Source organism: Prunus persica, chromosome G3 (assembly GCF_000346465.2).
Source record: "Prunus persica cultivar Lovell chromosome G3, Prunus_persica_NCBIv2, whole genome shotgun sequence".
Lineage (NCBI taxonomy): Eukaryota > Viridiplantae > Streptophyta > Magnoliopsida > Rosales > Rosaceae > Prunus > Prunus persica.
The window spans coordinates 3,632,880-3,656,714 of record NC_034011.1 but is presented as its reverse complement, the minus strand read 5'-3'; the positions used below and the strand labels follow the sequence as shown (position 1 = coordinate 3,656,714).

At 37.0% G+C, this 23,835-nt stretch overlaps 2 protein-coding genes across 2 annotated transcripts; both read right to left on the bottom strand.

Moving 5' to 3' along the window:
• On the bottom strand, positions 732–7,046 carry LOC18784501 (ABC transporter C family member 8). Its single transcript, XM_020559554.1, has 12 exons — positions 6,682–7,046; positions 4,429–6,386; positions 4,031–4,351; positions 3,850–3,936; positions 3,110–3,730; positions 2,868–3,032; positions 2,476–2,770; positions 2,171–2,385; positions 1,743–2,048; positions 1,516–1,579; positions 1,117–1,356; positions 732–997 (listed from the first exon to the last, which is right to left on the bottom strand). Exons 1-12 carry the CDS (start codon positions 6,704–6,706, stop codon positions 897–899), a joined length of 4,398 nt encoding a protein of 1,465 aa, XP_020415143.1. The 5' UTR covers positions 6,707–7,046; the 3' UTR covers positions 732–896.
• LOC18781697 (ABC transporter C family member 8) lies at positions 14,361–22,633 on the bottom strand. Its single transcript, XM_020560457.1, is given in 14 exon segments — positions 14,361–15,094; positions 15,234–15,473; positions 15,571–15,634; positions 17,618–17,923; positions 18,036–18,250; positions 18,332–18,382; positions 18,385–18,622; positions 18,709–18,873; positions 18,986–19,591; positions 19,719–19,805; positions 19,906–20,226; positions 20,324–21,075; positions 21,078–22,286; positions 22,609–22,633. Coding segments are annotated over 14 exon segments (4,380 nt in total). The 3' UTR covers positions 14,361–14,993.

Sequence of the window (23,835 nt, the reverse complement as noted above, 5' to 3'; positions counted from 1 at the left end):
ATTATTCATATTCAATAGTATGTGAGAATTATTTGTATAATACATGAATTTAGTGTGTCTTACTGCAAATTTTGTAAAAAAATACGTGTTTTAAACATTAGAAATACATATGTACATGTAGAATACAACTATTCCACATTTCCTTTTAAAAAAATGTGAGACGTGTATAGATATAAAAGACTATAGCCACCCGTCTATACTATTTATTGAAGACAATTTTAAAAATTAATAAAAAAAACCCAGTAAACCCGGCCGGCTATACTATTTACTATATATATATATATAAAAGAGAACAGATGCATAGCAGCCCACGTGTAAAATAGTATTGCCATGTGGCTATACTTATTTTTAAATAAAAAAGGACTCCCACCGATAGCCGTCACGTGTCATTCTTAGCTCATGCTTGTGTCTTTTTTGATTTGGCAGAGGGGGTTGTGGTTGTGTGTGTGAGGAATTTGGACCGGTAAGTACTCATAGCAATTTAGATTAAGTTACTAAAGCAGTGAAGTATGTGCGACATTCATCACTTGGCCAACTAGCACCTGATTTCATAACTCGGCCAAGTTAGCTTAGCCTAGGTGCTTATCTCGCATCTTTTTGTTATTTTGTTCGAAGCTCTTTTTCTGTAACTTCATCTTTTGTTCATCAACATTTCTTTTTTCAGTCCTTCATTTTTTTTCCTAGGATAAACTCGAATGAAGTTTTGACGTTCACTCGCGTGTTATTTTAGCTTTTGCTTGTAACCCTGCTTTCTCATTAATCTCCAAATCTGCTAAGGCCCATTTTACATTGGTCACAAGATTTTCATCAGACTAGAAGCAATTCTAACAGCAAATTTCCAATCAAATAGTCCCTTAATTATTTAGATACATACGTGGTGCTTGACATTTTGGGCATCAGGTTCTCTTGCAGCTTGACCAATATTCAGCTACAAGCTTGGAGAAGTAGGAGTTGGTATCCAACAGCTTTGCAGGCTCTTCATATTCCACCAGCTTCCCTACAGACACAAACAAATTAAACCACCCTACATATTAGCAATTGGTTTCATATCATGTGTTACCAAAATCTCACAGGGTCACAAGTCCTGCAGATTTCATTGAAATTATAAAAGCTTACCATAGGAGAGGACCATGACCATGTCACTGTCTATAACGGTTGGAACTCTGTGAGCCACAGTTATCACTGTGCATTCTGAAAATTCCTGCCTGATGATTCTCTGCAGAATGGCGTCTGTCGAAGAATCAATGGACGCCGTAGCCTCGTCTAGAACTAGAATTCTGTTCCTCTTGAGAAGGACTCTGCCAAGGCAAAAGAGCTGGCGTTGTCCGGCGCTCCAGTTTTCCCCTTCATCACTCACTGTTGAAATCATTATAGTTACAACTTTTACGACAGTGTGATTATAATATGATCTCTTCACTTCACATATAATTATTAGACTTAATGGAAACTTGGAGCTTAAGAAAGGTGTTAAGAACACTTTTTCTCATTTGTTTGTAGGAAACATCACAAACTCACCAGATGAGTCTAGCAGATTAGGTAGCTTACTGACTGTTGCCTTGAGCTGACACTTCTCTAGAGCCTGCAATGAAAATGTCATTAAATTCATTCACAATTCAAGTACAAAAAGAGAGCTAAATTTAACTAATGCGTAAAATTGGCTGCATTAGTAGAAGTTGCTGACAAACAATGTAAAAATTATGCAGGAAAAGCTTTTTCATCAGAACTGTAGTCAGTTTGCTCACCCTCCATATTTCATCATCGGAGTAAAGGCCTAGAGGATCCAAGTTGGTTCGGATGCTACCCCTGAAAAGAGTTGGTTCTTGAGGGATGATGCTGAGCTTCATTCTCAAGTCTTTTAGACCCATAGAGCAGATGTCAAGTCCATCTATAATGATTTTACCACTGGCCGGCTCTACTAAGCGAAACAATGCACTTATGAGTGTAGTTTTTCCGCTTCCTGTCCTTCCCACAACTCCTACTCTAGTGCCTTCTCTGAATGTGCATGTAATTCCCTTGAGAACTAGCGGAGCATTTGGGCGGTATTTGATCTTTAACCAACCAAAAGCAGTAAGTAATGGTTAGAATTCTAACCTGATCAAACCATAAGGTGGTAAAGGAACAGATTTTGACTGCGTAAGGAAGTTCACATGTATGATTTTGAATATATTACCTTCAGAGAATACAGCTCTATCCTACCCTTGCTAGGCCATGAAGATGGAGGCCTCTTGTCCTCCACAATTGCAGGGGGCTCTGGTGAAATCTGCATGAATTGTTTTATCCTTTCAACCGAGATAATGTAGTTGGATAAGTTGCAATACCATCGGGTCACAAAAATTTGTGTTGCTGTTAGTGATAAAGCATAAGAAAGAGAGAGCCCCACAAGCCCTGCATAAAGGAAATTAGGTGAGGGTTAAACAACTTTAGACAACCTCAAACTCCTTAGTTTGAAACAATAATTTCTATCTAATAAATTACCTGGTGCAACATAACCCTTAGGAAGTAAAACAATGAAAAAAGCAGCTGTGAAAAGGGTCAAATTCTGAAGCACTTCTGTCCTTAAAATTAACCACTCCATGGTTGCATTAGAATGAAAGAACAATCTGGCATCTGTGTCAACTAGCTCTAAGTAGGTGTTGAAGAACCTGTCCGCCATCTTAAAAGCTCTTATAGTGACCACTCCAAGTGATGTCTCTGATGCATAGTTCATAACAGGAGCTTTGGTTGTTCCATTGATTCTTATTAGTTCCCTTGCAGAGGCTAGATAATAGCCCTAGAAACAAAACAAAGAAGTCAGTTCCACCATTCCATTGGTGGAGAGAGAGAGAGAGAGAGAGAGAAAAAAAAAATCAACTGATATTCTGATCCACCTGAACATATTTTGCAGCAACCATGGCAAGAAAGCCTATAATGAGAACTTGCCATGTGACCGAAGCCATAATTCCAATCGTTGTCAGCAGTTCAACGCCAGCAGACACAACAAAGATAATGGAGAACGGTATGTCAAAATCCAAAATACTTAAGTCTGATGAAGCCTGCACAAGTGGAAATAATGAATGAATTCTGAAATAAGTAAATGAAAATACACTTGTTGAAGATTGGATACACTTACTCGTATCAAAATCCTCCCTACAGGGGTTGAGTCAAAGAACAGCATGGGAGCCTTAAAGATAGCATCAGTGAAACCAGAATAAAAGGCTCTAGAAGCTTTCAATCCCATATTGGCTGCAAAAAATGACCTAAGATATACAAAGACAGCACTAAGTGTTGAAATTGCAGTATAAACACCGATGAGTACGCCATTGGTCACTTTAGGAATTTGAATGCCTAGAGCTAACCAATAAGTTGCAGCAGCCTGAAGAGCAACAAAACCAGACTGTGTTATTATGCCTAAGCATAGAAGAAGTGTTCCTTTGGAAACAAATATATAGTCCCAAAAGGGCTTCCATCCAACATCTCCAATCTCTTTCCCTTCTTCTTCTGTTAGTTGCACCCCAGCTACACCCTTCACAGAAATATCCCCTTCACTATTATTTGCAGTGAGGTATGCCGCATGAGGTTCCTCTGGCCGAACCATATCTCCCTTTTCAGATTCTCCTTGGCTTTGATAATTGGAAGGACCCAATGTTGTCACTGCATCTTTATGAGCATTCACAAGCTGCTCAAATGCTGTTCCAGCTGTCAAAAGACTCTCATAGCTTCCAGATTGAGTAACTTTTCCACCCTCCATTACCTGTAAATTAAATTATAGGATACTAGTTCCTTGTTAGTCTGACCAAATAAGGTTTCATGAACAACACAATTTGAATTTTTATTGCAAATTAAATTGAAATTTGAGGTAATAACAAATACCAGAATCTTATCAACTTCTGAGAGAAATTCAACTTGATGAGTTACCAGAATTACAGTTTTCCTTGCTAGAGCGGCCATGACGCAATCCTGCATAAGTCAATTCAAATGGAGTGAAATCTTTCTACAATGATACTAAATGTAGTTTTATGCTCCTTAAAATTATTGAACGTGCCATTCTTACATGAAATAGAATTGCTGCAGTATGTGCATCCACTGCACTGAAGGGGTCATCAAGAAGATAGATATCAGCATCACTATAGACAGCTCGAGCCAGCTGAATCCTCTGCTTCTGTCCTCCACTCATATTAAGCCCCCTTTGGCCTATTTCAGTAAGATCACCATGGTCAAAACTATCAATGTCCTTATCTAGAGCACACGCTTTTATGGCCTTATCATATTTGTTCTTGTCCATTGGCCTCCCGTAGAGTATGTTATCACGAACTGTCCCACTTTGTATCCAAGAAGTCTGAGAAACATAGGCCATGGTTCCAAATACATCAACCTGCAATAATAAATAAAGTTAGTATAAAAAACTTAGTACATCAAGTATATTAAATTTGTCATCTGTTTTAAACTCACAGTTCCTGAAATTTTGGGCATCTCTCCAAGTATAGCACATAAAAGTGATGATTTTCCAGCTCCAACTGGTCCACAAACTGCAACTTTCTGCTCCCTTTGTACTTCTAAATTCACATTTCTCAGAGTTGGAACTGTTGATTCAGGATACCAGCTGAAATTGCCTCTTTCTATTCTTAAGCTCTCATCTGAATTCTGTGATGACAACTTCCTTACTTCATTATCTTTCAGCTCGTCATCAAGCAAAAAAACATTGAGACGATCAAATGAGACCTTGACTTGGATCATTACTGAAAGAGCCTCTGGTATCATTCTGACAGGTTCTCCCATGTTCCTTAGTGAAGCTAGAACTGTGAATATGGTACTTGCATTTAGAGGGACACTTTGGAAAATGATACATCCCAGAAAGATAACCGAAGAAATGATGGTGGGTGACATCCAATACATTAGAGTGCCATAAGCCCTTTTCATTTGTGAGTCAGTCAACCATATGAATTCACGTTCGCGAAGGGAATCGACTAACGTTTTGAATTTCTCTTCCCAGGATTGTAATTTAATGATTTTCATACTGTTCAGGATCTCAGAGGTGGCTCTGAGTCGCTCGTCTTGAGCTATCATGAACTGGGATTGACACTTTTGAAGTGCCTTTGCAAATGGCACATTCAGGAGACCACAAATGAAGAGAGGAATCAAACCAGGAAGAGCACCGAGACCCACCACCCAATAAAGAACACCAATGGTAAGGAATAGTTGCAGTGCATAGGTCCATGCTGAATGAAACCACCACGGGAACTCTCCCATTCGATAGGCATCGACTGCTATATAATTCACAATCTCCCCAGCTGAGTGCCTTCTCCTTCCCAAACTAGAAAGCTTCAGCTGCTTTTGATAAACTGCCACCATCAAGGCTGACCTCATCCTCATTCCACACCTCCTTGAGCCAAAAAACCAATGTCTCTGGCTCAAAGATTCAACCACTTTGGAAAGAATTAGGCACCCCAATATTCTGAGGCCTTCAGATAGATTTTCCTTGTCGCTATTTGAATAATTTACAAAAGCATAGAGTATAAGAGGAGAAACTGCAATTGAAATGGTCCTGAGGAATGCACAAAATGCTATCCATGTATTTTCTTTCATGTAAACTTTTGCTAGAGTCTGCAGAACCAGGTTCCGGGTACTGCTTGGCCTCTTCTCCCTTGACAGTGAATCCCATGCATGAGCAAACTTTTGGTATGCTAAATCTGCTTCATCTTCAGAAACCAGAGAAGGGATGTCTTCAAGAGCTAATGTTTTTGAGGAGCCCAATTTAAGCAAAGGGTTGATCCAAGCAAATGTCAATTTGCTAAGAAAACTAGCATGCTCCAGTTCTGTTTTCTGGCTCTTTCCAGCAGACTTTCGGGCCAATAGAGGTTCAGAGAGGCTGTTATCTTGGGCATGCTGATGAACACATTGACTGAGGTTTCTAACAGCACACAGAAGAAGTAACAAGTTCACTGGCCATGTCATTGCATCAAACATGTGAATGTTATGGGTTCTTATGAGTACTTCGATGTTATAAGCCGAGACCAATGAAAAGGAGGACACCCACCAAACAGAGTTTAGAACTTTGATCCATTTGGACCTTTGAACAAGCAAGGAAACTGTGTAAGAAAACCAGACTAGTCCTCTTACAAAGTAATCCAACCAGCCGAAGTGACCGGACACATCACTCTGGGCAATTAGATCCCATAAACCAGCACCAAAATATGCAATGCTAGTAAGAGCGCAACAGATTGAGACAACTATAGAAAAGTAGTCCCTTCTGAATGGAACAGTAATACGATGCTTTCTTATAGAACCTATAAGCACAAGTAAGCAGAAAACAAAGAGGAAGAGCAGATTTACACCATTAATGATAGTTCTTTGAGTGCAGTAAGAACCCAATTCAAGTTCTCCATCACAAATCCATGAGAACGTTCTCCCTGCATATCCATTTCCAAGGAAAACGATCAGAATCATCATAAAACTGCATGTTAAACACAGGGAGTTGGGAAATACAAGTGAAAAGAAGAAGTGCTTGGAGTGCAGTTATATACACTCAGAGAAACATGATCGAACAGAAAGAAGACGAAGATGTAAAACATGCTGATGAAGCTCATTCAAACACCACAATATTGAATTTTACTTCACTATAAATCTATAAGAGCATCAAATTTACAACCGAAATTCTATACAAAACATACCATGTTCATAGAAAAAATGATGCTGGGTACTTACCAAGTGAGCTCCTCAAAGAAGCCATACTTGTAGCAACTTCTGTGGTGAACTTAACTTGCTTCTGTACAGCAAGCACCCCAAACTATGTAAGAGATGAGCTCAAATATCAAGATATATCTTCATAGAAAGAAGTACCCACGTAATAAACTTCCCCTGTGCCAATCACCAAACTAAACTGGCTTCTGTATAATGTTTAGATAGCTCTCACATCAGCATCTGGTTTCACTTCCTTGGATTGGTTGAATTATATGGACAGATTATGCTCACCAATGTGCATAGAGGCGTTTCTTTGTCTTCATATATGCTGCACGTATACAATTTGGCTTCTTGCATTACTACTATTATTATATACAGACTTACAGACTTTCTGTTTGTCTATGCAATTTGCAAACCCACATGATTATCTTACAAATAAGGCAATGGTAAAAGTTCTCTCTTTTTTTAGTCACACTTGTTTAAACAAAACCCAGGTTTTTAATTTTACTTTTATTTCTTTTTGAGTATTTTGTTCACATTCATATGTCTAAACACCCCAGAGGTCTAGCCCAGGGGAAAATGACATTGACTTGCAAATTAGAGGTCTCCACAGCATTATAGTTGTGTGTGTGAGAAATTCCCCTCCCTGTAGTTTAGACTACCGCTTGTACTATAAAAAAAAATGTCTAAACATATACAGTGTAAGAAAAGAACAGGAACAAGCTTCCACCTTTTTCTTCTGTTGCCAATCATTGAAAACAAATTTCGAAACTTTAACCCTTTATTCTTACCAACACTAACTTTTAATCCGATCTCTCAAATCTTATTATCATCACATCACATGATCAAACGACAAATATCAACCCATCAGGAATTTGATTCCGTACAAGAGGTGGAAGGACTCACTTGTCAATTTGATTTTGTGGGCTTTCAGATTTAGCCATCGTTCTTGTAACCATGTAAGCATGTGGCTCTCCTGTGTCCTGAATTGATTACAGTAAGGTTGAAGAAAAATATCAAACGACAAATGTCAACCCTCATTCATTGGCAAATGGGCAATGATCACCATTATCAAACAAAAAAATCGATCAGAAAAAAAACATATATCAATATTTGGAGCCATCGTAAACAATTGTAGCTCTCATTGTGTGAGTCATTACATGAAAGTGATTTTGTGTTTTTCTTAGGGTAATGGAAAATGTCAAATCAAAGAGTTTTTAGCTCAAGTAATTAAGAGTATTTATTCTTATATATTTGATTCCCCCTGCTCTAATGTCGCTCGTATCCAAAAAAAAAAAAAAAAAAAAAACAATGCCAAATGTTTGTACAAATGATACCACATGTACTAAATTCAAAATTCAATACACGTTACCATTTGTATGAATTCAATACATCATATCAAGAAGGTCACATAGTGTACATGGCAGAAAGAAATGCCATAAGAAACATTCGCTGAAAACAAATTTCAAATCTATCTTATCATCACATGAAACGATAATATCAACCCATCAGCAATTTGATTCCGTACAAGAGGTGGAAGGAATCACTTGGCAATTTGATTTTGTGGACTTTCTGATTTAGCCATCTTTGTCCTGAGTTTATTACAGAAGGAGAAGGGTTGAAGAAGACCCTCATGTATTGTCAAATGGGCAATGATCACCATTATCAAAGAAAAAAATCGTCCAGAAAAAAAAAACATATATCAATATTTGGAGCCATAAGATTTGAGTGGGCGGTCTTTAATCAAATATTCTCATAATGGAGTCATGCCATGAAAGTGATTCTGTGCTTTTTTTAGGGTAAAGAAAAATGTCACACGTCAACTTATGTGGCTTATTATGATTGAAGAAAGGTTCAATTATATTAGGCATAGGTTCAAACAAATAGAAATAATAATAACGTATATTCGATATGTATCGTGACATTCGAACGCTTGTATAAACGATATTAATAGGTGACATGTATTAAATTTAAAATTCAATACATATATGTTATACAAAAACTTTTATATTATAAAAATATATAAAATAAAATAGAAAACTTTTTAAGATAAAGTAAAACTAAAAAGAACAAATAATAGGTAAATAAAAATATAATAAATTAGATTAAGAAAGCAAACCTGGTATGGTGAAGTACGTCAAAAATATTGTTCTAAAGCCTTTGTAGCCTTCCTACGTGTAGGTACTGACGGTTTACAAGAGTCTAAGATACGACCCCTAATACACAGGCTCAAGGTTCCCTATGACCATGTTCACAGTCGGATATAGGTCTCCAAGTCACAGATTCATTGTCCAAAAATAATAATATAAGTAAAGAAAGTATAAAAGGTAAAATAGGAGAGACTCAGATTGTGCTAGTAGTTGTGTTATACTTATATGGTAGTTTGGTAGTGTGTCAAATGAGAAGGAGGAGTGACCTTTTATAGACATCCAAGGACATGATCTCGAGCCTCTGCATTTACCCGTATTTCGTTAAATTTAGACCACTCAAACAATCTAACCACAACACATGACACATCATCAAACTTTAAATCAGGCTTTTGTTTCCTTCTTCCAAAACTCACGTTAACATCTTAAGGAATTTTAACGGGCTTCCTCCTCCTCTTGTGATTGAGTTTCATACAACATTAAACTATCAAATTAATGAATTGAATATAAAAATAAAACCTGATAATTAAATATTTATAACCCCACAATAAATAAAATAAAACAGTCAAAACAATTAAACAAATCAAAACGGTAAAATTTTAAAAACCTTTTAAAATTTCAACATATATGTTATACTTTGTATGAATGTTATGTGGTGTATCAAATACACCCAATAATTTTCTTACGTAAACCAGACATCTTTATATGACAAACACGTCGCACCTATTCAAGAATATTTACTAATTCATAATTGGAATCCGAATAAGGAGTTGAATTCTGATTACCGATTACTCGTGTGTTTACTTCACATGGAAGAATGAAAGTGCAAGTGGAGCCCACACAAAATCAGGAATTCAACTCTTGATTTTGGAGGAATTGGACTTTTGAGTGGGAGGTGGTATTCTAATTCTTGGAGAACTAACCCATCATGAATCTATCTTTTTTACCCATTATATCCTCACACAATTTTTAAAATTTCAAATTTGTCATATATTTTAACCCAACAAGGGCATTTTAGTAATCAAACTGATTTCAATTAATTTAGTAAACAACTTATAAGGAATTATTACCACTCCAACCCCGATTCCATATGGTTTAGTAAACAACTTCAATGAGAATATGGATTCTAACTCACCTCAATCAAACTCTCCCTCACCCGATTACGGATTAGTAAACATACCGTTAGTTCAAATAACTTCTTTTTTGAAGATTGATACAAATACTTTTAAGTTCGGGATTAGGGCCCATTTAAGAGCATCTCCCGCAGACCCCCTATCCTCTCATTCCTAGCTACTTTGGCTAAAAGGAAGGAAAATCCTCCTTCCAGCAAACTCCTACTTGGCTCTCTATTTTGGAGAACCAACTTTTGGCTCTCTACATCTAGCAAGGAGGAGAGAGAAATGGAGGTTCGCCAAATTGAAGAGAAAGAGAAAGAGAGAGAAAAAGGGAGAGAGAGATAGAGACATTTGGAAGGTTGGTGAGGTTGAGTTTCTACTTTTCTTTTTAATATATTTGATTTGCAAGAGAAAGAGAAAATAATAATAAAATATTTCAGATTAGCCAAAATAGATAACATTACTGGAGGAAACACCTTTTAAGTGGTTTGCTATTTTAGCTAAAATTTGGAGACTCTCCTGGAGATGCTCAAGCCTACTAATTCTAGTTCATATGAACCCAAATTTCTAATGATTTTACACACTATCCTCACATATGGCTCCTACAAATTCATAGAACTTTTGTTTTTCCATTTCCATGAAAATGGCTGGAACCCATTAAAATAAGTAGCTATAGCTGTGGTATTTTCTCATTGCCATATGCATTGAGTTTTCATTTTCCACACCAAACTCATCATGAATAATCATTCTTTGCAGATCCACCAATCAACCTTTTTGTACATATGAGGTGGCTATAATTTTGCAGCTTTCTCATTCATCTATGATGATTACAAATATAAATTATTTCTTTTTTTATAATTTAAAAAACCCAACATTGTATGGACATGAGAGCGAGACGATCCCTCTTATCTTAGGCATGGCCAAGACTTCTGAGTGTTGAAAACACATGCATTTCACTTTCACGATTTAATTACATGCCAGTCTCTATCTCTTTATTTATTAATTAATCACTGTTGAAGAAGAACATGCCTTCTTGATAGAAGACAGAACGAATGCGTCAGTATGCGGTGGTTCACAGACTGCATGCGCATGCTGCTATCCATATAAACTATAATAATTCCATGAAAAATACATGTCATTATAAAATGATAATATTCTACCAATGGACGGATGAAAACATATATGTGGATGTTTTCAGAATATATTCAGTTTCTCAAACTTGACAAGCATGTTAATTGATTTTTTTTAAATGAGAGCAAATGTTGGGATTCGAGCTCGAGACATCTTTCATTTTTTAAAAGATAAATATTAGCATACCAAGAGCTTGTTGGTGTATGCTAAACATTTTAATATGGAGTATATAACTGCAGTAAGCAAATTGTCTTTTGCTAATCATTTTGTCTTGAACTTGAGCCTTATATATGAAGCAGGCAACAAGAATATAGTAATTTGGCAGTCAATCACAGAATATAAGTACTTTTATTTTATTTTAATTAGTATACCTTTTTTTAAACAAGTCGTATTTGGAGGAGGAAAAATGAAACGCATAATTTCATATGTGAAAATAAATGCTCTTAAGTACTTGAAATACAAGATGCATTTTTTGTGATATGGTTGAACAGAACAAATGATATGAAGAGATACTATTAAACCAGATACTTGGTGTATATTAACATATTAATATGGAATATATAACTGCCGTAAGTAACATTGTCTTCTCCTAATAACCATTTCATCTTGAAATGATGAGGTTCTTTGCATATGAAGCAGGTAATAAGAATAATATGTCTTTCAATGATTCCTTTAACCTTTTTTGTTTTGCTTTTGAATTCCTTTAATTTTTTTATTTTGGAATTTGACAAGTCTCAAAATTCAATTTGTTAGGAGAGTCATCTACAAAGAGCATGCAAACTTCTTGTTTTAAGTTTTTTTTTTTTTTTTGGGTAATATATGTAGTGTCAATTTGTTAGCCTTTAGATTATTTTTTAATGAGGCAAGTTTAAAGCCAAGCAGATCGTAGCTGAAAAAACCAAGCAGATAATCCGAATCCAGTATTAATAATGCACACAAAATGTGTTGATATCAGATCTGGCACGTGGCATAGATCTTACTCACAGGGAAAGAAACATTGATTAACCAAACAGGGAAAGTTGAATCTCCCTCCTCAATAATTTTTTATTTGTTTAAATAAAGGAAACGTTAATGAACTGGTTGTCTTTTTTTCACAGTTGCCAACCATGATTTGGCTACTCCCTCGTCGTTTTCAGGTTGTAATATTAGCTGTGTGGCTATTGAGCTTTACTATTAATTATTAAATTGGGTATTGTTTTTCTTCACTTCGTAGGAAGAAATTCTAAGTTCGAATTACACTTCTTTTAAATAAATAAATGAAATAAAAAAGAAAACCTAAACTCGTCCAATGCTGGCTATAGCTGTTACAGGTTAAGATAAGTTTGATCATAAAATTCCTTCAGGCCATGAGGGCTTCATAACAATTTGAAGTGGAATTATTGCTGGACTTGGTGTTTCAGTCAGATTCAAAGTAAAACCCCACACCATGATCAATTGATCATTACATATATAATGTTAGGAAATCATGTATCTGTGTCACATAAGTGACATATCTATGGTATGATGAGGTTCTTTAATTTTCGGTTCGCTTACAAAAGAGGTGCTTATATTGTAATCATGAGTTGTGGTACAATAGTCATCCACACTTCTAAGATTATTTAAACTGTTATGCAAAGTACATCTCGCTCCTTCGTTTTAGATGTAAACATTCAACTCAAAATTAATTTGACAATAGATAAAAAATTTCAAAATTATTTAAATTGTTATGAAAAGCTTTAATTCAATCCAATGCACCCAACTTCGATTTCCCTCTCCTCAAAACTATGAATTTTACCCCTTCGACTTATAGTAAAGGCCAAGAAAATCATGCCCATTCTTTTATTTTATGCTCAAAACTCCCTTTAATGTCTAGGTTAAAACTTTCAACCTCTTATTTGGGAAAGTGGGAAAGCTTGTCAAAAAAAAAGAAAAGAAATAAAGTACAAGAAATAAGAGCACAAATGTTGCCTTTCCATTGCTTCCTTAAAGATTGTGCATATATAGTAATTAAGAGCACAAATGCTCAATGAGTGAACCAACTAGAACTATCATGTGTTTGGTGCATTTGTGGTGAAACATGACTTGGTCATTGCAGAAAGGGAAATGACCCCTTCAGCCACTAGTTCGTGTAAAAAGTTCTTGGCTGATGCTTTTGTCTTCTTTATCTTTTTCCTCTTTTTCTTTATCTTTTTCCACTAGTTCATGTAGAATGTCCAACATCATGATAATGGAAAGAAATAGCTTCTCGTCCAAGTTCCCGAAGATTCAATATTTTATTTTTTTTGTCTTAATTTTTTCTAGCATCAACTTAAATTAACACTATTTTTTGTGTTTATCTCCAAATCTGCTAAAAGATTTTCATCACACTAAAAGAAATTCTAACAGCAAATTTCCAATTCCTTAACAATTTATTAGTAATGATTTAAATCTGTTTCCTTTTCTTTAGAGGGATTTGTGATGGGTGACATTTTGGGCATCAGGTTCTCTATCTTGCAGCTTGACCAAGATTCAGCTACAAGCTTGGAGAAGTATCCAAGAGTTGGTATCCAAGAGCTTTGAAGGCTTTTCATATTCCACCAGCTGCCCTACATACAGATCATTATCAATTTACTTCACAACATATCATAAACTCACCAGGTGAGTCTAGCAGATTAGGTAGGCTACTGAAGTGCCTACAAATAAATGATTAAAATCATCTAAACATTATACGATGCATGAACTGGGTTTCGTTAGTAAAACTTGCTGAGAAACAATGGCAAATCTACGCAGGAAAAGCCTTTTCACAACTAGAGTCAGTTGGCTCACCCTCCCTCCATATTTCTCAGTGATCAAATTGAAATTTCGTGTAAAACCCAATAACTAAAGAGGTATTTAACCCAAAAACTTAAAGGAAACTTAACGTCATCAAGTCTATAAATTATAAACTTTGGTTATTACAGTGACCAATTTGGCTAAAAAAATTTCTCAGTGACCAAATTGAAATTTCATGTAAAACCTAGTGACCAAAAAAGTATTTAACCATAATAATAATAAAGAGCATCTCTGTGTAAAAAGAACATATAAGACAACAATCAGCAATTAATGCAAACATCTTATTACTATTACAATCTTGAAAAACAGACAAGCTCCTTTTTTTTAAATTTATATGTTGAAGCTTCCCAATCATTCATTAAGCTTTGGTATGGAATCATTGAGCTCTGAAGCAAGAGAGGCACAAAGAAATGTTGCCCTTCCATGGCTTCCCTAAAGATTGTGTGTGTATAATAAGAGCACCAATGCTCAATGGGTGAACCAACTATCTTGTGTTTGGTCAATTATCAGAACAACAAAATGATTGAACACATTCATGAAAAATCAACTTTTTCAGAAAGTAGTGATTTGTGATGTATGATTGTAGGTATATAGTCATGTGTCCAACAAGATGAGTGCCTGAATGGCCTCATTGAGATAAGAAAACAGGAATTGGGCATTGTAGGGCACAACCCTTAGAGCACCTCCAGCGATGCTGGTTTGCCCGGGCAGTAGGGGGCCTAGGCCCCGCTTTTGGCTCCAGCACACAAAGGCAAGACCAGGCAGTTGATGGGGACCACAAGCCTGGGCAAGCCCAAAGGCAAATCTTGCCTGGGTTTGCTGACGTCATTAATGACGTAAATAACTAAAAAAAAAATTTTGGTCTTAATTTTTTTGTAGCATCAACTTAAATGAAGTTTTCAGGCGTTTACTTGTTTGTTACTTGAGCTTTCGTTTCTCACCTTTCTTTCCCATTGGTCTTTCAAAATCTCCGAACTCCTATGTGTTCATCTCCAAATCTGCTAAGGCCTATGATCCAATTTTGAAGTGAGGACAAGATTTTCTTCAGACCAAGAGCAATTCCAACAGCAAATTTCAAATCAAATAGTTACAAATTACTATAAAATGATTTAATAAATCTGTTTTCTTTTCTTTAGATAGATTTGTTCGGGCATCAGGTTCTCCTGCAACTTGACCAATATTCAGCTACAAGCTTGGAGAAGTAGGAGTTGGTATCCAAGAGCTTTGAAGGCTCTTCATACTCCACCAGCTTCCCTATAAACATACACAAACAAATTAAACCACCTTGCATATTAGCAATTGGCTTCATATAAAAATATCACAAGGTCACAGGCCCTGCAGTTTTGATTGAAATTCTGTGATAAAGAGATAACTGGAACATATAAAAGCTTACCATAGGAGAGGACCATGACCATGTCACTGTCTATAACGGTTGGAACTCTGTGAGCTACAGTTATCACTGTGCATTCTGCAAATTCCTGCCTGATGATTCTCTGCAGAACGGCATCTGTCGAAGAATCAATGGACGCCGTAGCCTCGTCTAGAACTAGAATTCTGTTCCTCTTGAGAAGGACTCTGCCAAGGCAAAAGAGCTGGCGTTGTCCCGCGCTCCAATTTTCCCCTTCATCACTTACTGTTCAAATCATTTTAGTCACATAAACAGCATTACCAATTTATTCACAACCTCAATATATACTTGATGGAGTTGAGTGCTTAAGTAAGATGTTCACCAGATGAGTCTAGAAGATTAGGTAGGCTACTGACTGTTGCCTTGAGCTGACACTTCTCTAGAGCCTACAAATAAATTATTAAAGTCATCCATAATGTATTAGGACAAAACAGAAGTACATCTAAACATTAAATGATGTTGGCGTGACTTGTGGATATTGACTTACTTTCCTTACACACCAAGAATTCCTATTATAATTGTAATTGATTTACTTTAATTCCTGATTTCCTACTGCAAATAGATTTAGGAATTTATTATTTACTTGCCCATTCAGGTTTCGTTGTATTATAAATATAACCTCCTACAAGGAGAAGAATACACAGAAAATTCCCACAAACAAATATTCTCTTATAGTTTTAATATTTTAGCATGGTATCAGAGCCTAGTTCCGATCTAGGGACCTGTGCTTGTGTTCTTCTTGAAATTTAAGTATTCTTCTCCCCCCTTGAGAGGGGGGAGGGGGAGTGAAAGGGATATGTTTATTGACCTATCCCAATTACCTTGACATATTTCCATGAAGATGTTGCTTATTTCTTGACTCCAACGACCCCTTCTCTTCAAGGGGAGAGGAGGATTGAAGAGAAGTTGTGTATGAGTGAATTAGCTAAAGTTTATATGGAAGAATTTATTGTTGTCATTGTCTCTACTGCCGTGCTCATGGGGTTTTGGTGTTCTGCCTTACCTATTGCCGTGCTCACAGGGTTTCTGTGTTCTGCCTTACCAATTGCTGTGCTCACACAGTTTCTGTGTTCTGCCTTACCTACTGCCGTGCTCACAGGGTTTCTGTGTTCTGCCTTATCTACAGCCGTGCTCACAGGATTTCTGTGTTTTGCTATGTGCCATTTTTTAGGGTTTGCTCTTGTGTTTCCGCTGTGAACTTTGTTTTAGTTTGTCACTTGTTTCACTCGTGGTTGACTAAAAGATCTTCTCTACAATTGTTACTTCTCAAGTATGGTGTTTTGTGACTCGCTTGTCAAGTTGAGCGTGCGAAATATCTTTGCCCAACTTGAGGGGGAGTGTTGGCGAGTCCTTACTTAGTTAGAATTTTGGTTCCTTATTTCATTAGAATTTTGGTTACTTACCAATTATATTTTGTCCTATTGTAATAGAGATTATTTTATTTAGTGTTATGGGGGTTGATGATTTTTTCAATCCTCATGGAGGTAGCACCACCGACTCATTCTCTCATTCTCTACCAACCATCGTTGAGTTGAATGTCCAGATGGCTCCGCTCCTACAGATGCAGACTTTGACCCCGAACCCGATCCAGAATCAGGATCCTCTTTTGACGACCCCGACCCCGACCCCGACCCCGACTCTGAAGACGACCTCGACCCCGACCCCGACTCCGAAGACGACCCCGACCCCGACCCCAACCTCGACTCCGAAGACGACCCCGACCCCCACTCCGATGATGACCCCAACCCCGAATTTGTCTCTGATTCAGACCTGATCCCGATTTCGACTCCGACTCCGGCCTTGACTCAGGCTCAGATTCCGATCCTAATTCCTACTCAACCTGTATCCTATGCATCTTCCGCTGCACATATTATGACTTCTCAACTAACGACCCCGACATATGGACCAGATTGCGCATTTTGTGAAATCCGAGGATCAATTGGTGGATATTTTGACAAAGGCGATTTCCAGTAAAGCATTCCACAATTCACTAGATCAGTTGGGCATTGGCGACATCTATGCACCAACTGAGGGGGAGTGTTGGCGTGACTTGTGGATATTGACTTACTTTCCTTACACACCAAGAATTCCTATTATAATTGTAATTGATTTACTTTAATTCCTGATTTCCTACTGCAAATAGATTTAGGAATTTATTATTTACTTGCCCATTCAGGTTTCGTTGTATTATAAATATAACCTCCTACAAGGAGAAGAATACACAGAAAATTCCCACAAACAAATATTCTCTTATAGTTTTAATATTTTAGCAAATGATGCATTAACTTCATCAGTAAAACTTGCCCAGAAACAATGTAAAAATTATGCAGGAAAAGCCTTTTCATCAGAACTGGAGTCAGTTAGCTCACTCTCCATATTTCGTCATCGGAGTAAAGGCCTAGAGGATCCAAGTTGGTTCGGATGCTACCCCTGAAAAGAGTTGGTTCTTGAGGGATGATGCTGAGCTTCATTCTCAAATCTTTTAGACCTAGAGAGCAGATGTCAATGCCGTCTTTAGTAATTGTACCACTCACCGGCTCTACTAAGCGAAACAAAGCACTTATGAGTGTAGTTTTTCCACTTCCTGTTCTTCCCACAACTCCTACTCTAGTTCCTCCTTTGAATGTGCATGTGATTCCCTTCAGAACTAGAGGAGCATTTGCACGATATTTTATCTTTAACCAACGAACGCAAATGATTAGTAATTAGATTTTTTTATGATCAGATGATAAAGTGGTTAAGAAACTCCAATGAGGAAGTTCATCTGCATGATTTTGAACATCTTACCCTCAGAGAATACAGCTCTATCCTACCCTTGTTAGGCCATGAAGATGGTGGCCTCTTGTCCTCCACAATTTCTGGAGGCTCTGGTGAAATCTGCATGAATTGCTTTATCCTTTCAACTGAGATTATGTAGTTATAGTTACAATACCATCGAGTCCCGGCAATTTGTGTCACAGTTAATGATAAGCCATAAGAAAGAGAAAGTCCCACAAGCCCAGCAGACATTCACAAAACAAAGACAAATGTTAAAAACCTAAAATTCGATTTTGTGAAACATGGACCTCGCTTATAGATACCTGGATCAACATAACCCTTAGGGAGAACAACAAGGAAAAAAGCAGCCACAAAAAGGTCAAATTCTGAAGTGCTTCTGTCCTTATAATTAACCACTCCATGGTTGCATTAGAATGAAAGAACAGTCTGGCATCTGTGTCAACTAGCTTTAAGTAGTTGTGGAAGAACCTGTTTCCCACTTTAAAAGCTCTAATGGTGACCACTCCGAGTGATGTTTCGGCTGCATAATTCATAACAGGAGCTTTGGTTGTTCCATTGATTCTTATTAGTTCCCTAGCAGAGGCTAGATAATAGACCTTGGAACAAAACAAAAAAATTATTTCCATCAAATATAGGTGAAGAAAAAGAGAGAGAAAATTAAGAAATTGATATTCCAATCCACCTGAGCATGTTTTGCAGCAACCATGGCTGGAATGCCTACAATGAGAACTTGCCACGTGACAGAAGCCATAATTGCAAACGTTGTCAGCAGTTCAATGACAGCACAGACAGTAAAGATAATGCAGAAAGGTATGTCGAAATCCAAAATACTTAAATCTGATGAAGCCTGCAAAATTAGAAATACTCAATGTATTCTGAAAATAAGTACTTGTAGTACACCTACAACGAAAGTGAGGAGTATATTTTTTCAGGTGATGTTAAAGATTGGATGTACTTACTCGTGTCAAAATCCGCCCAACGGGGGTTGAGTCAAAGAACAGCATGGGAGCCTTAAAGATAGCATCAGTGAAACCAGAGAAAAAGGCTCCAGAAGCTTTTAATCCCATATGGACTGCAAAGCATGTCCTTAGATACACAAAGACAGCACTAAGTGTTGAAATTGCAGTATAAACACCAATCAGCATGCTAATGGTTATATTAGGAATTTGAATGGCTAGAGCTAACCAATAAGTTGCAGCAGCCTGAAGACCAATAAAACAAAATTGTGCTATTACCCCTAAGCACAGAAGAAGTGTTACTTTAGAAACAATAATATAATCCCAGAAGGGCTTTCATCCATCATCACCAATCTCTTTCTCTTCTTCTTCAGTTAGTTGCACCCCCGGTACACCCTTCAAAGAAATATCCCCTCCACTGTTCTTTCCAGTGACATAAGTCATGTGAGACTCCTCTAGCTGAATCATATCTTCTTGGCTTTGATAATTTGAAGGTCCTAATGTTGTTACTGCATCTCTGTGAGCATTCACAAGCTGCTCAAATGCTGTTCCAGCTGTCAAAAGACTCTCATAGCTTCCAGATTGTGTAATTTGTCCCCCTTGCATTACCTGGAAATGAAATTATATGTGCATGTGTTTCTTACTTATATTACCAAATACTCATTGGGGGATCATAAATAACACATTTAAAACTTAACCACAAATAAAATTGGAATGTGTACTAATAATAACATACCAAAATATTATCAACTTCTGGGAGGAATTCAACTTGATGAGTCACCAAAATTACAGTTTTCTTTGCTAGAGCACCCATGACACAGTCCTGCAAAAGTCATTCAAATTGAGTAAACGGTTCCTACAAGCACAACATGACTAAATTTTCTTATTGTACATCATAAAACCCTTGAATTTGTTTTTCTTACATGAAATAGAATTGCAGCAGTATGTGCATCCACTGCACTGAAGGGGTCATCAAGGAGAAAGATATCAGCATCACTATAGACAGCTCGAGCCAGCTGAATCCGCTGCTTCTGTCCTCCACTCAAGTTAATTCCCCTCTGGCCTATTTCAGTAAGATCACCACGGTCAAAACTAGTAATGTCCTTATCCAAAGCACAAGCATTTATGGTCTTCTCATATTTGTTCTTGTCCATTGACTTCCCATAAAATATGTTATCACGAACCGTCCCACTTTGTATCCAAGAAGTCTGAGAAACATAGGCTATAGTTCCAAATGCATCAACCTGCTTGCAAGCAATAAAAAAGTAAGCAACTGAAATTTTTGGAAAAAACTTGGTGCATGATAGTATATAAAATATTTTCATCTGTAATTAAACTCACAGTTCCTGAAATTTTTGGCATCTCTCCAAGTACAGCATATAACAGTGATGATTTTTCAGCTCCAACTGGTCCACAAACTGCAACTTTCTGCTCCCTTTGCACTTCTATATTCACATCTCTCAAAGTTGGAACTGTTGATTCAGGATACCAGCTGAAAATGCCTCTTTCAATTCTTATGCTTTCATCTGATTTATGTGATGTTAAGTTCCTTATTTGATCATCATTCAGCTCGTCATCGACCAAGAAAGCATTTAGCCGGTCAAATGAGACCTTGACTTGGATCATTACTGAAAGAGCCTCTGGTATCATTTTGACAGGTTCTCCGATGCTCCTTAATGAAGCTAGAACTGTGAATATTGTACTTGCATTTAGAGGGACACTTTGAAAAAGGATGCATCCCATAAAGATAAATGAAGAGATGATGGTAGGTGACAACCAATATAGTAAATTGCAATAAACTTTTTTAAATTGTGACTCAGCCAACCATTTGAGTTCACGGTCACGAAGGGAACCAACCAAACTCTTGAACTTCTCTTCCCAGGATTGTAACTTAATGATTTTCATGCTGTTCAGGATCTCAGAAGTGGCTCTCAGTCGCTCATCTTGAGCTATCATGAACTGGGACTGAAACTTTTGAATTGCCTTTGCAAACGGCACATTCAGGAGACCACAAACGATGAGAGGAATCAAACCAGGAAGAGCACCAAGACCTACCACCCCAAAAAGAACACCAACAGAGAAGAATAGTTGAGGGCATAGCTCCATGTTGAATGGAACCACCATGGGAACTCTCCCATTCGAGAGGCATCAACTGCTATATAATTTACAATCTCCCCAGCTGAGTGCCTTCTCCTTCCCAAACTAGAAAGTTTCAGCTGTTTTTGATAGATTGCCGCTATCAAACCTGACCTCATCTTCATTCCAGACCTCCTTGAATCAAAAAACCAATGTCTCTGGCTCAAACACTCAACCAACTTGGTAAGAATTAGACACCCCACTGTAGTGATGCCTTCAGAGAGACTTTCCTTGTCACTATTTGAATAATTTACAAAAGCATATAGTATAAGAGGAGATACTACAACTGAAATGGTCCTGAGGAAAGCACAAAAAGCTATCCATATGTTTTCTTTCATGTAAACTTTTGCTATCGCTCGGAGAGCCAGGTTTCCTGAACTGCTTGAGCTCTTCTCCCTTGACAGTGAATCCCATGCATGAGCAAACTTCTGGTATGCCAAATTTGCTTCATCTTCTGAAACCAGAGAAGGTATGTCTTCAAGAGCTAATGTTTTTGAGGAACCCAAGTTTAGTAAAGGATTAATCCAAGAAAATGTCAATTTGCTAAGGAAGCTGGAATGATCTAGATCTGTTTGCTGGCTCTTTCTAGCAGACTTTGTTGCTATTAAAGGTTCAGATAGACTGTTAACTTGGGTATGTTGATAAACAAAGTGACTCAGGTTTCTAAAAGCACACAAGAGAAGTAAAAAGTTCACTAGCCATGACAGTATGTCAAAAAGGTGAATGTCATGGGTTCTTAAAAACATTTCGATGTTTAGAGCCGAGACCAATGAGAAGGAGGACACCCACCAAACAGAGTTTAGAACTTTGATCCATTTGGACCTTTGAACAAGGAAGGAAACTGTGAATGAAATCCAAATTAGTCCTTGGACAAAGTAATCCAACCAGCCAAAGTGATTGGATTCAACACTTTGGGCTATTAGATCCCATAAACCGGCAGCAAAATATGCAAAGCTGGTAAGAGCGCAACAGATTGAAACAAGTACAGAGAGTTGGTCCCTTCTGTTGGGATCATTACCTATTATATGACGTTTTCTTATGAAATCTATGAGCATAAATAGGCAAAAAAGAAAGGCGAAGAGCAGATTTACGATGTTAATGATAGTTGTTTGAGTGCAGTAAGAACCCAAATCAAATTCTCCATCACACATCCGTGAGAAAGTACTCCCTACAATAAATCCATTGGATGGAAGAACATATCAGAATATTCATCATATAAGTTGGAAAACATAAGTAAATGTGAAGAAGTGCATGCAATTGTGTGTGTAAATATAATTTATTTATACAGCCAAAGGGAGATATTGCATCAAACAGAAAGAAGGCAAAAATGTAAAGCCATACTGATGAAGTTTTTCCAATACCAAGAAATTTAATTTCAATTCAATATGGAAACATAAAATTTTATTAGCCAATTCACCATAGCATATACATATAAACACAAGAAACTAAGAGATAAATCTAAAAAATAAAAAATCATATGGGCTACTTACCAACTGAACTTCTCAAAGAAGCCATAAATTTGTAGCAACTTGTGCGGTTAACTTAACTTGTTTCTCTGCGGCGCCCCCAACAATGTGGGAGGAGCAAAAATGTCAATGCAATTTCATTGGAAGGAACAAGTACCCCCTTAAATTCCTCTCTCATAATCACCAAAACAGGCCTCTAGAATCCTTAAGAGGGCCCTCACATCAGCATCTTGTTTCATTTCCTTTGTTTGATTGTATGGACAGGTTTGAGATGCAATTTTTTGTCTTGCATTACTATTTTAAACAATGTTTTCAGACTTTTGCTTGTCTCTGCAATTCACATGATCATATATTTCAGGCATTGTAAAAGTGCATTTCTTTATTTAGTCCCACTTGATTGCACAATCCAAGTTTTATTCTATTTTTTAATAATTTATTAAGTTTTAGATGCCTACTAGTACTGGACATGTAATGTAAGAACAACAACAAAAACAAATTTCCACCTCTTTTTTTCTCAAATTTTTAACCGCACACTAATGATCAATCCACTGTCAAATATTCCCAAGTTACCAACAACCAACGTCACTGAGAAACCAATAGCAATTTGATTATTTAGAAAACATGAAAGGAAGAAAAACTTTAGTGCGGGCATCCGTTATGCATGGTAGTAGTACTAGTAGTAGTGTCAAGTTAAAAGATAACATGCGTCTCAAACTTTCGTATTGAAATGGACTCTGCGACTGTAGTCATACTTCTCCAAAAATCTTCTCTCTTTGTTTTACATCCAATGGCATCTTTGTTGTCTAGTTGCTACGCTCTTATAGGAAGAAAAACAGGGTGACTTATTGTTTAGAGAAGGGAAGCTATAATTTTGATTTGGGGTTCTTTATGCTTGATGAGATTCCTAGCCGGATTGAGGCTACCTTTGATGATTATTTATTAAGAGTTCTTAGAACTTGTACGGTCTCTGACATTTAGTTTTTGTGTGTTTAGGGGTTAACCCCCCCATTTCACCACCCAAAAATATATATATACGACATGCATCTAAATTCTTTCTTAAACACCTGTCATCTCTTCACTGAAATGTAACATAAATAAAAATTGCAATCCAAACAGAAATTTGATAATTGCATCAAGAAATCACTTGAGCATTACTTGTTCTTTTCTTAGTTTAATTTTTTATTTTACTTAAACCAAATATAGGGAATAATTGGTATTTGGGCTATGAATGTTTTAAATCTTTGGCCTTTT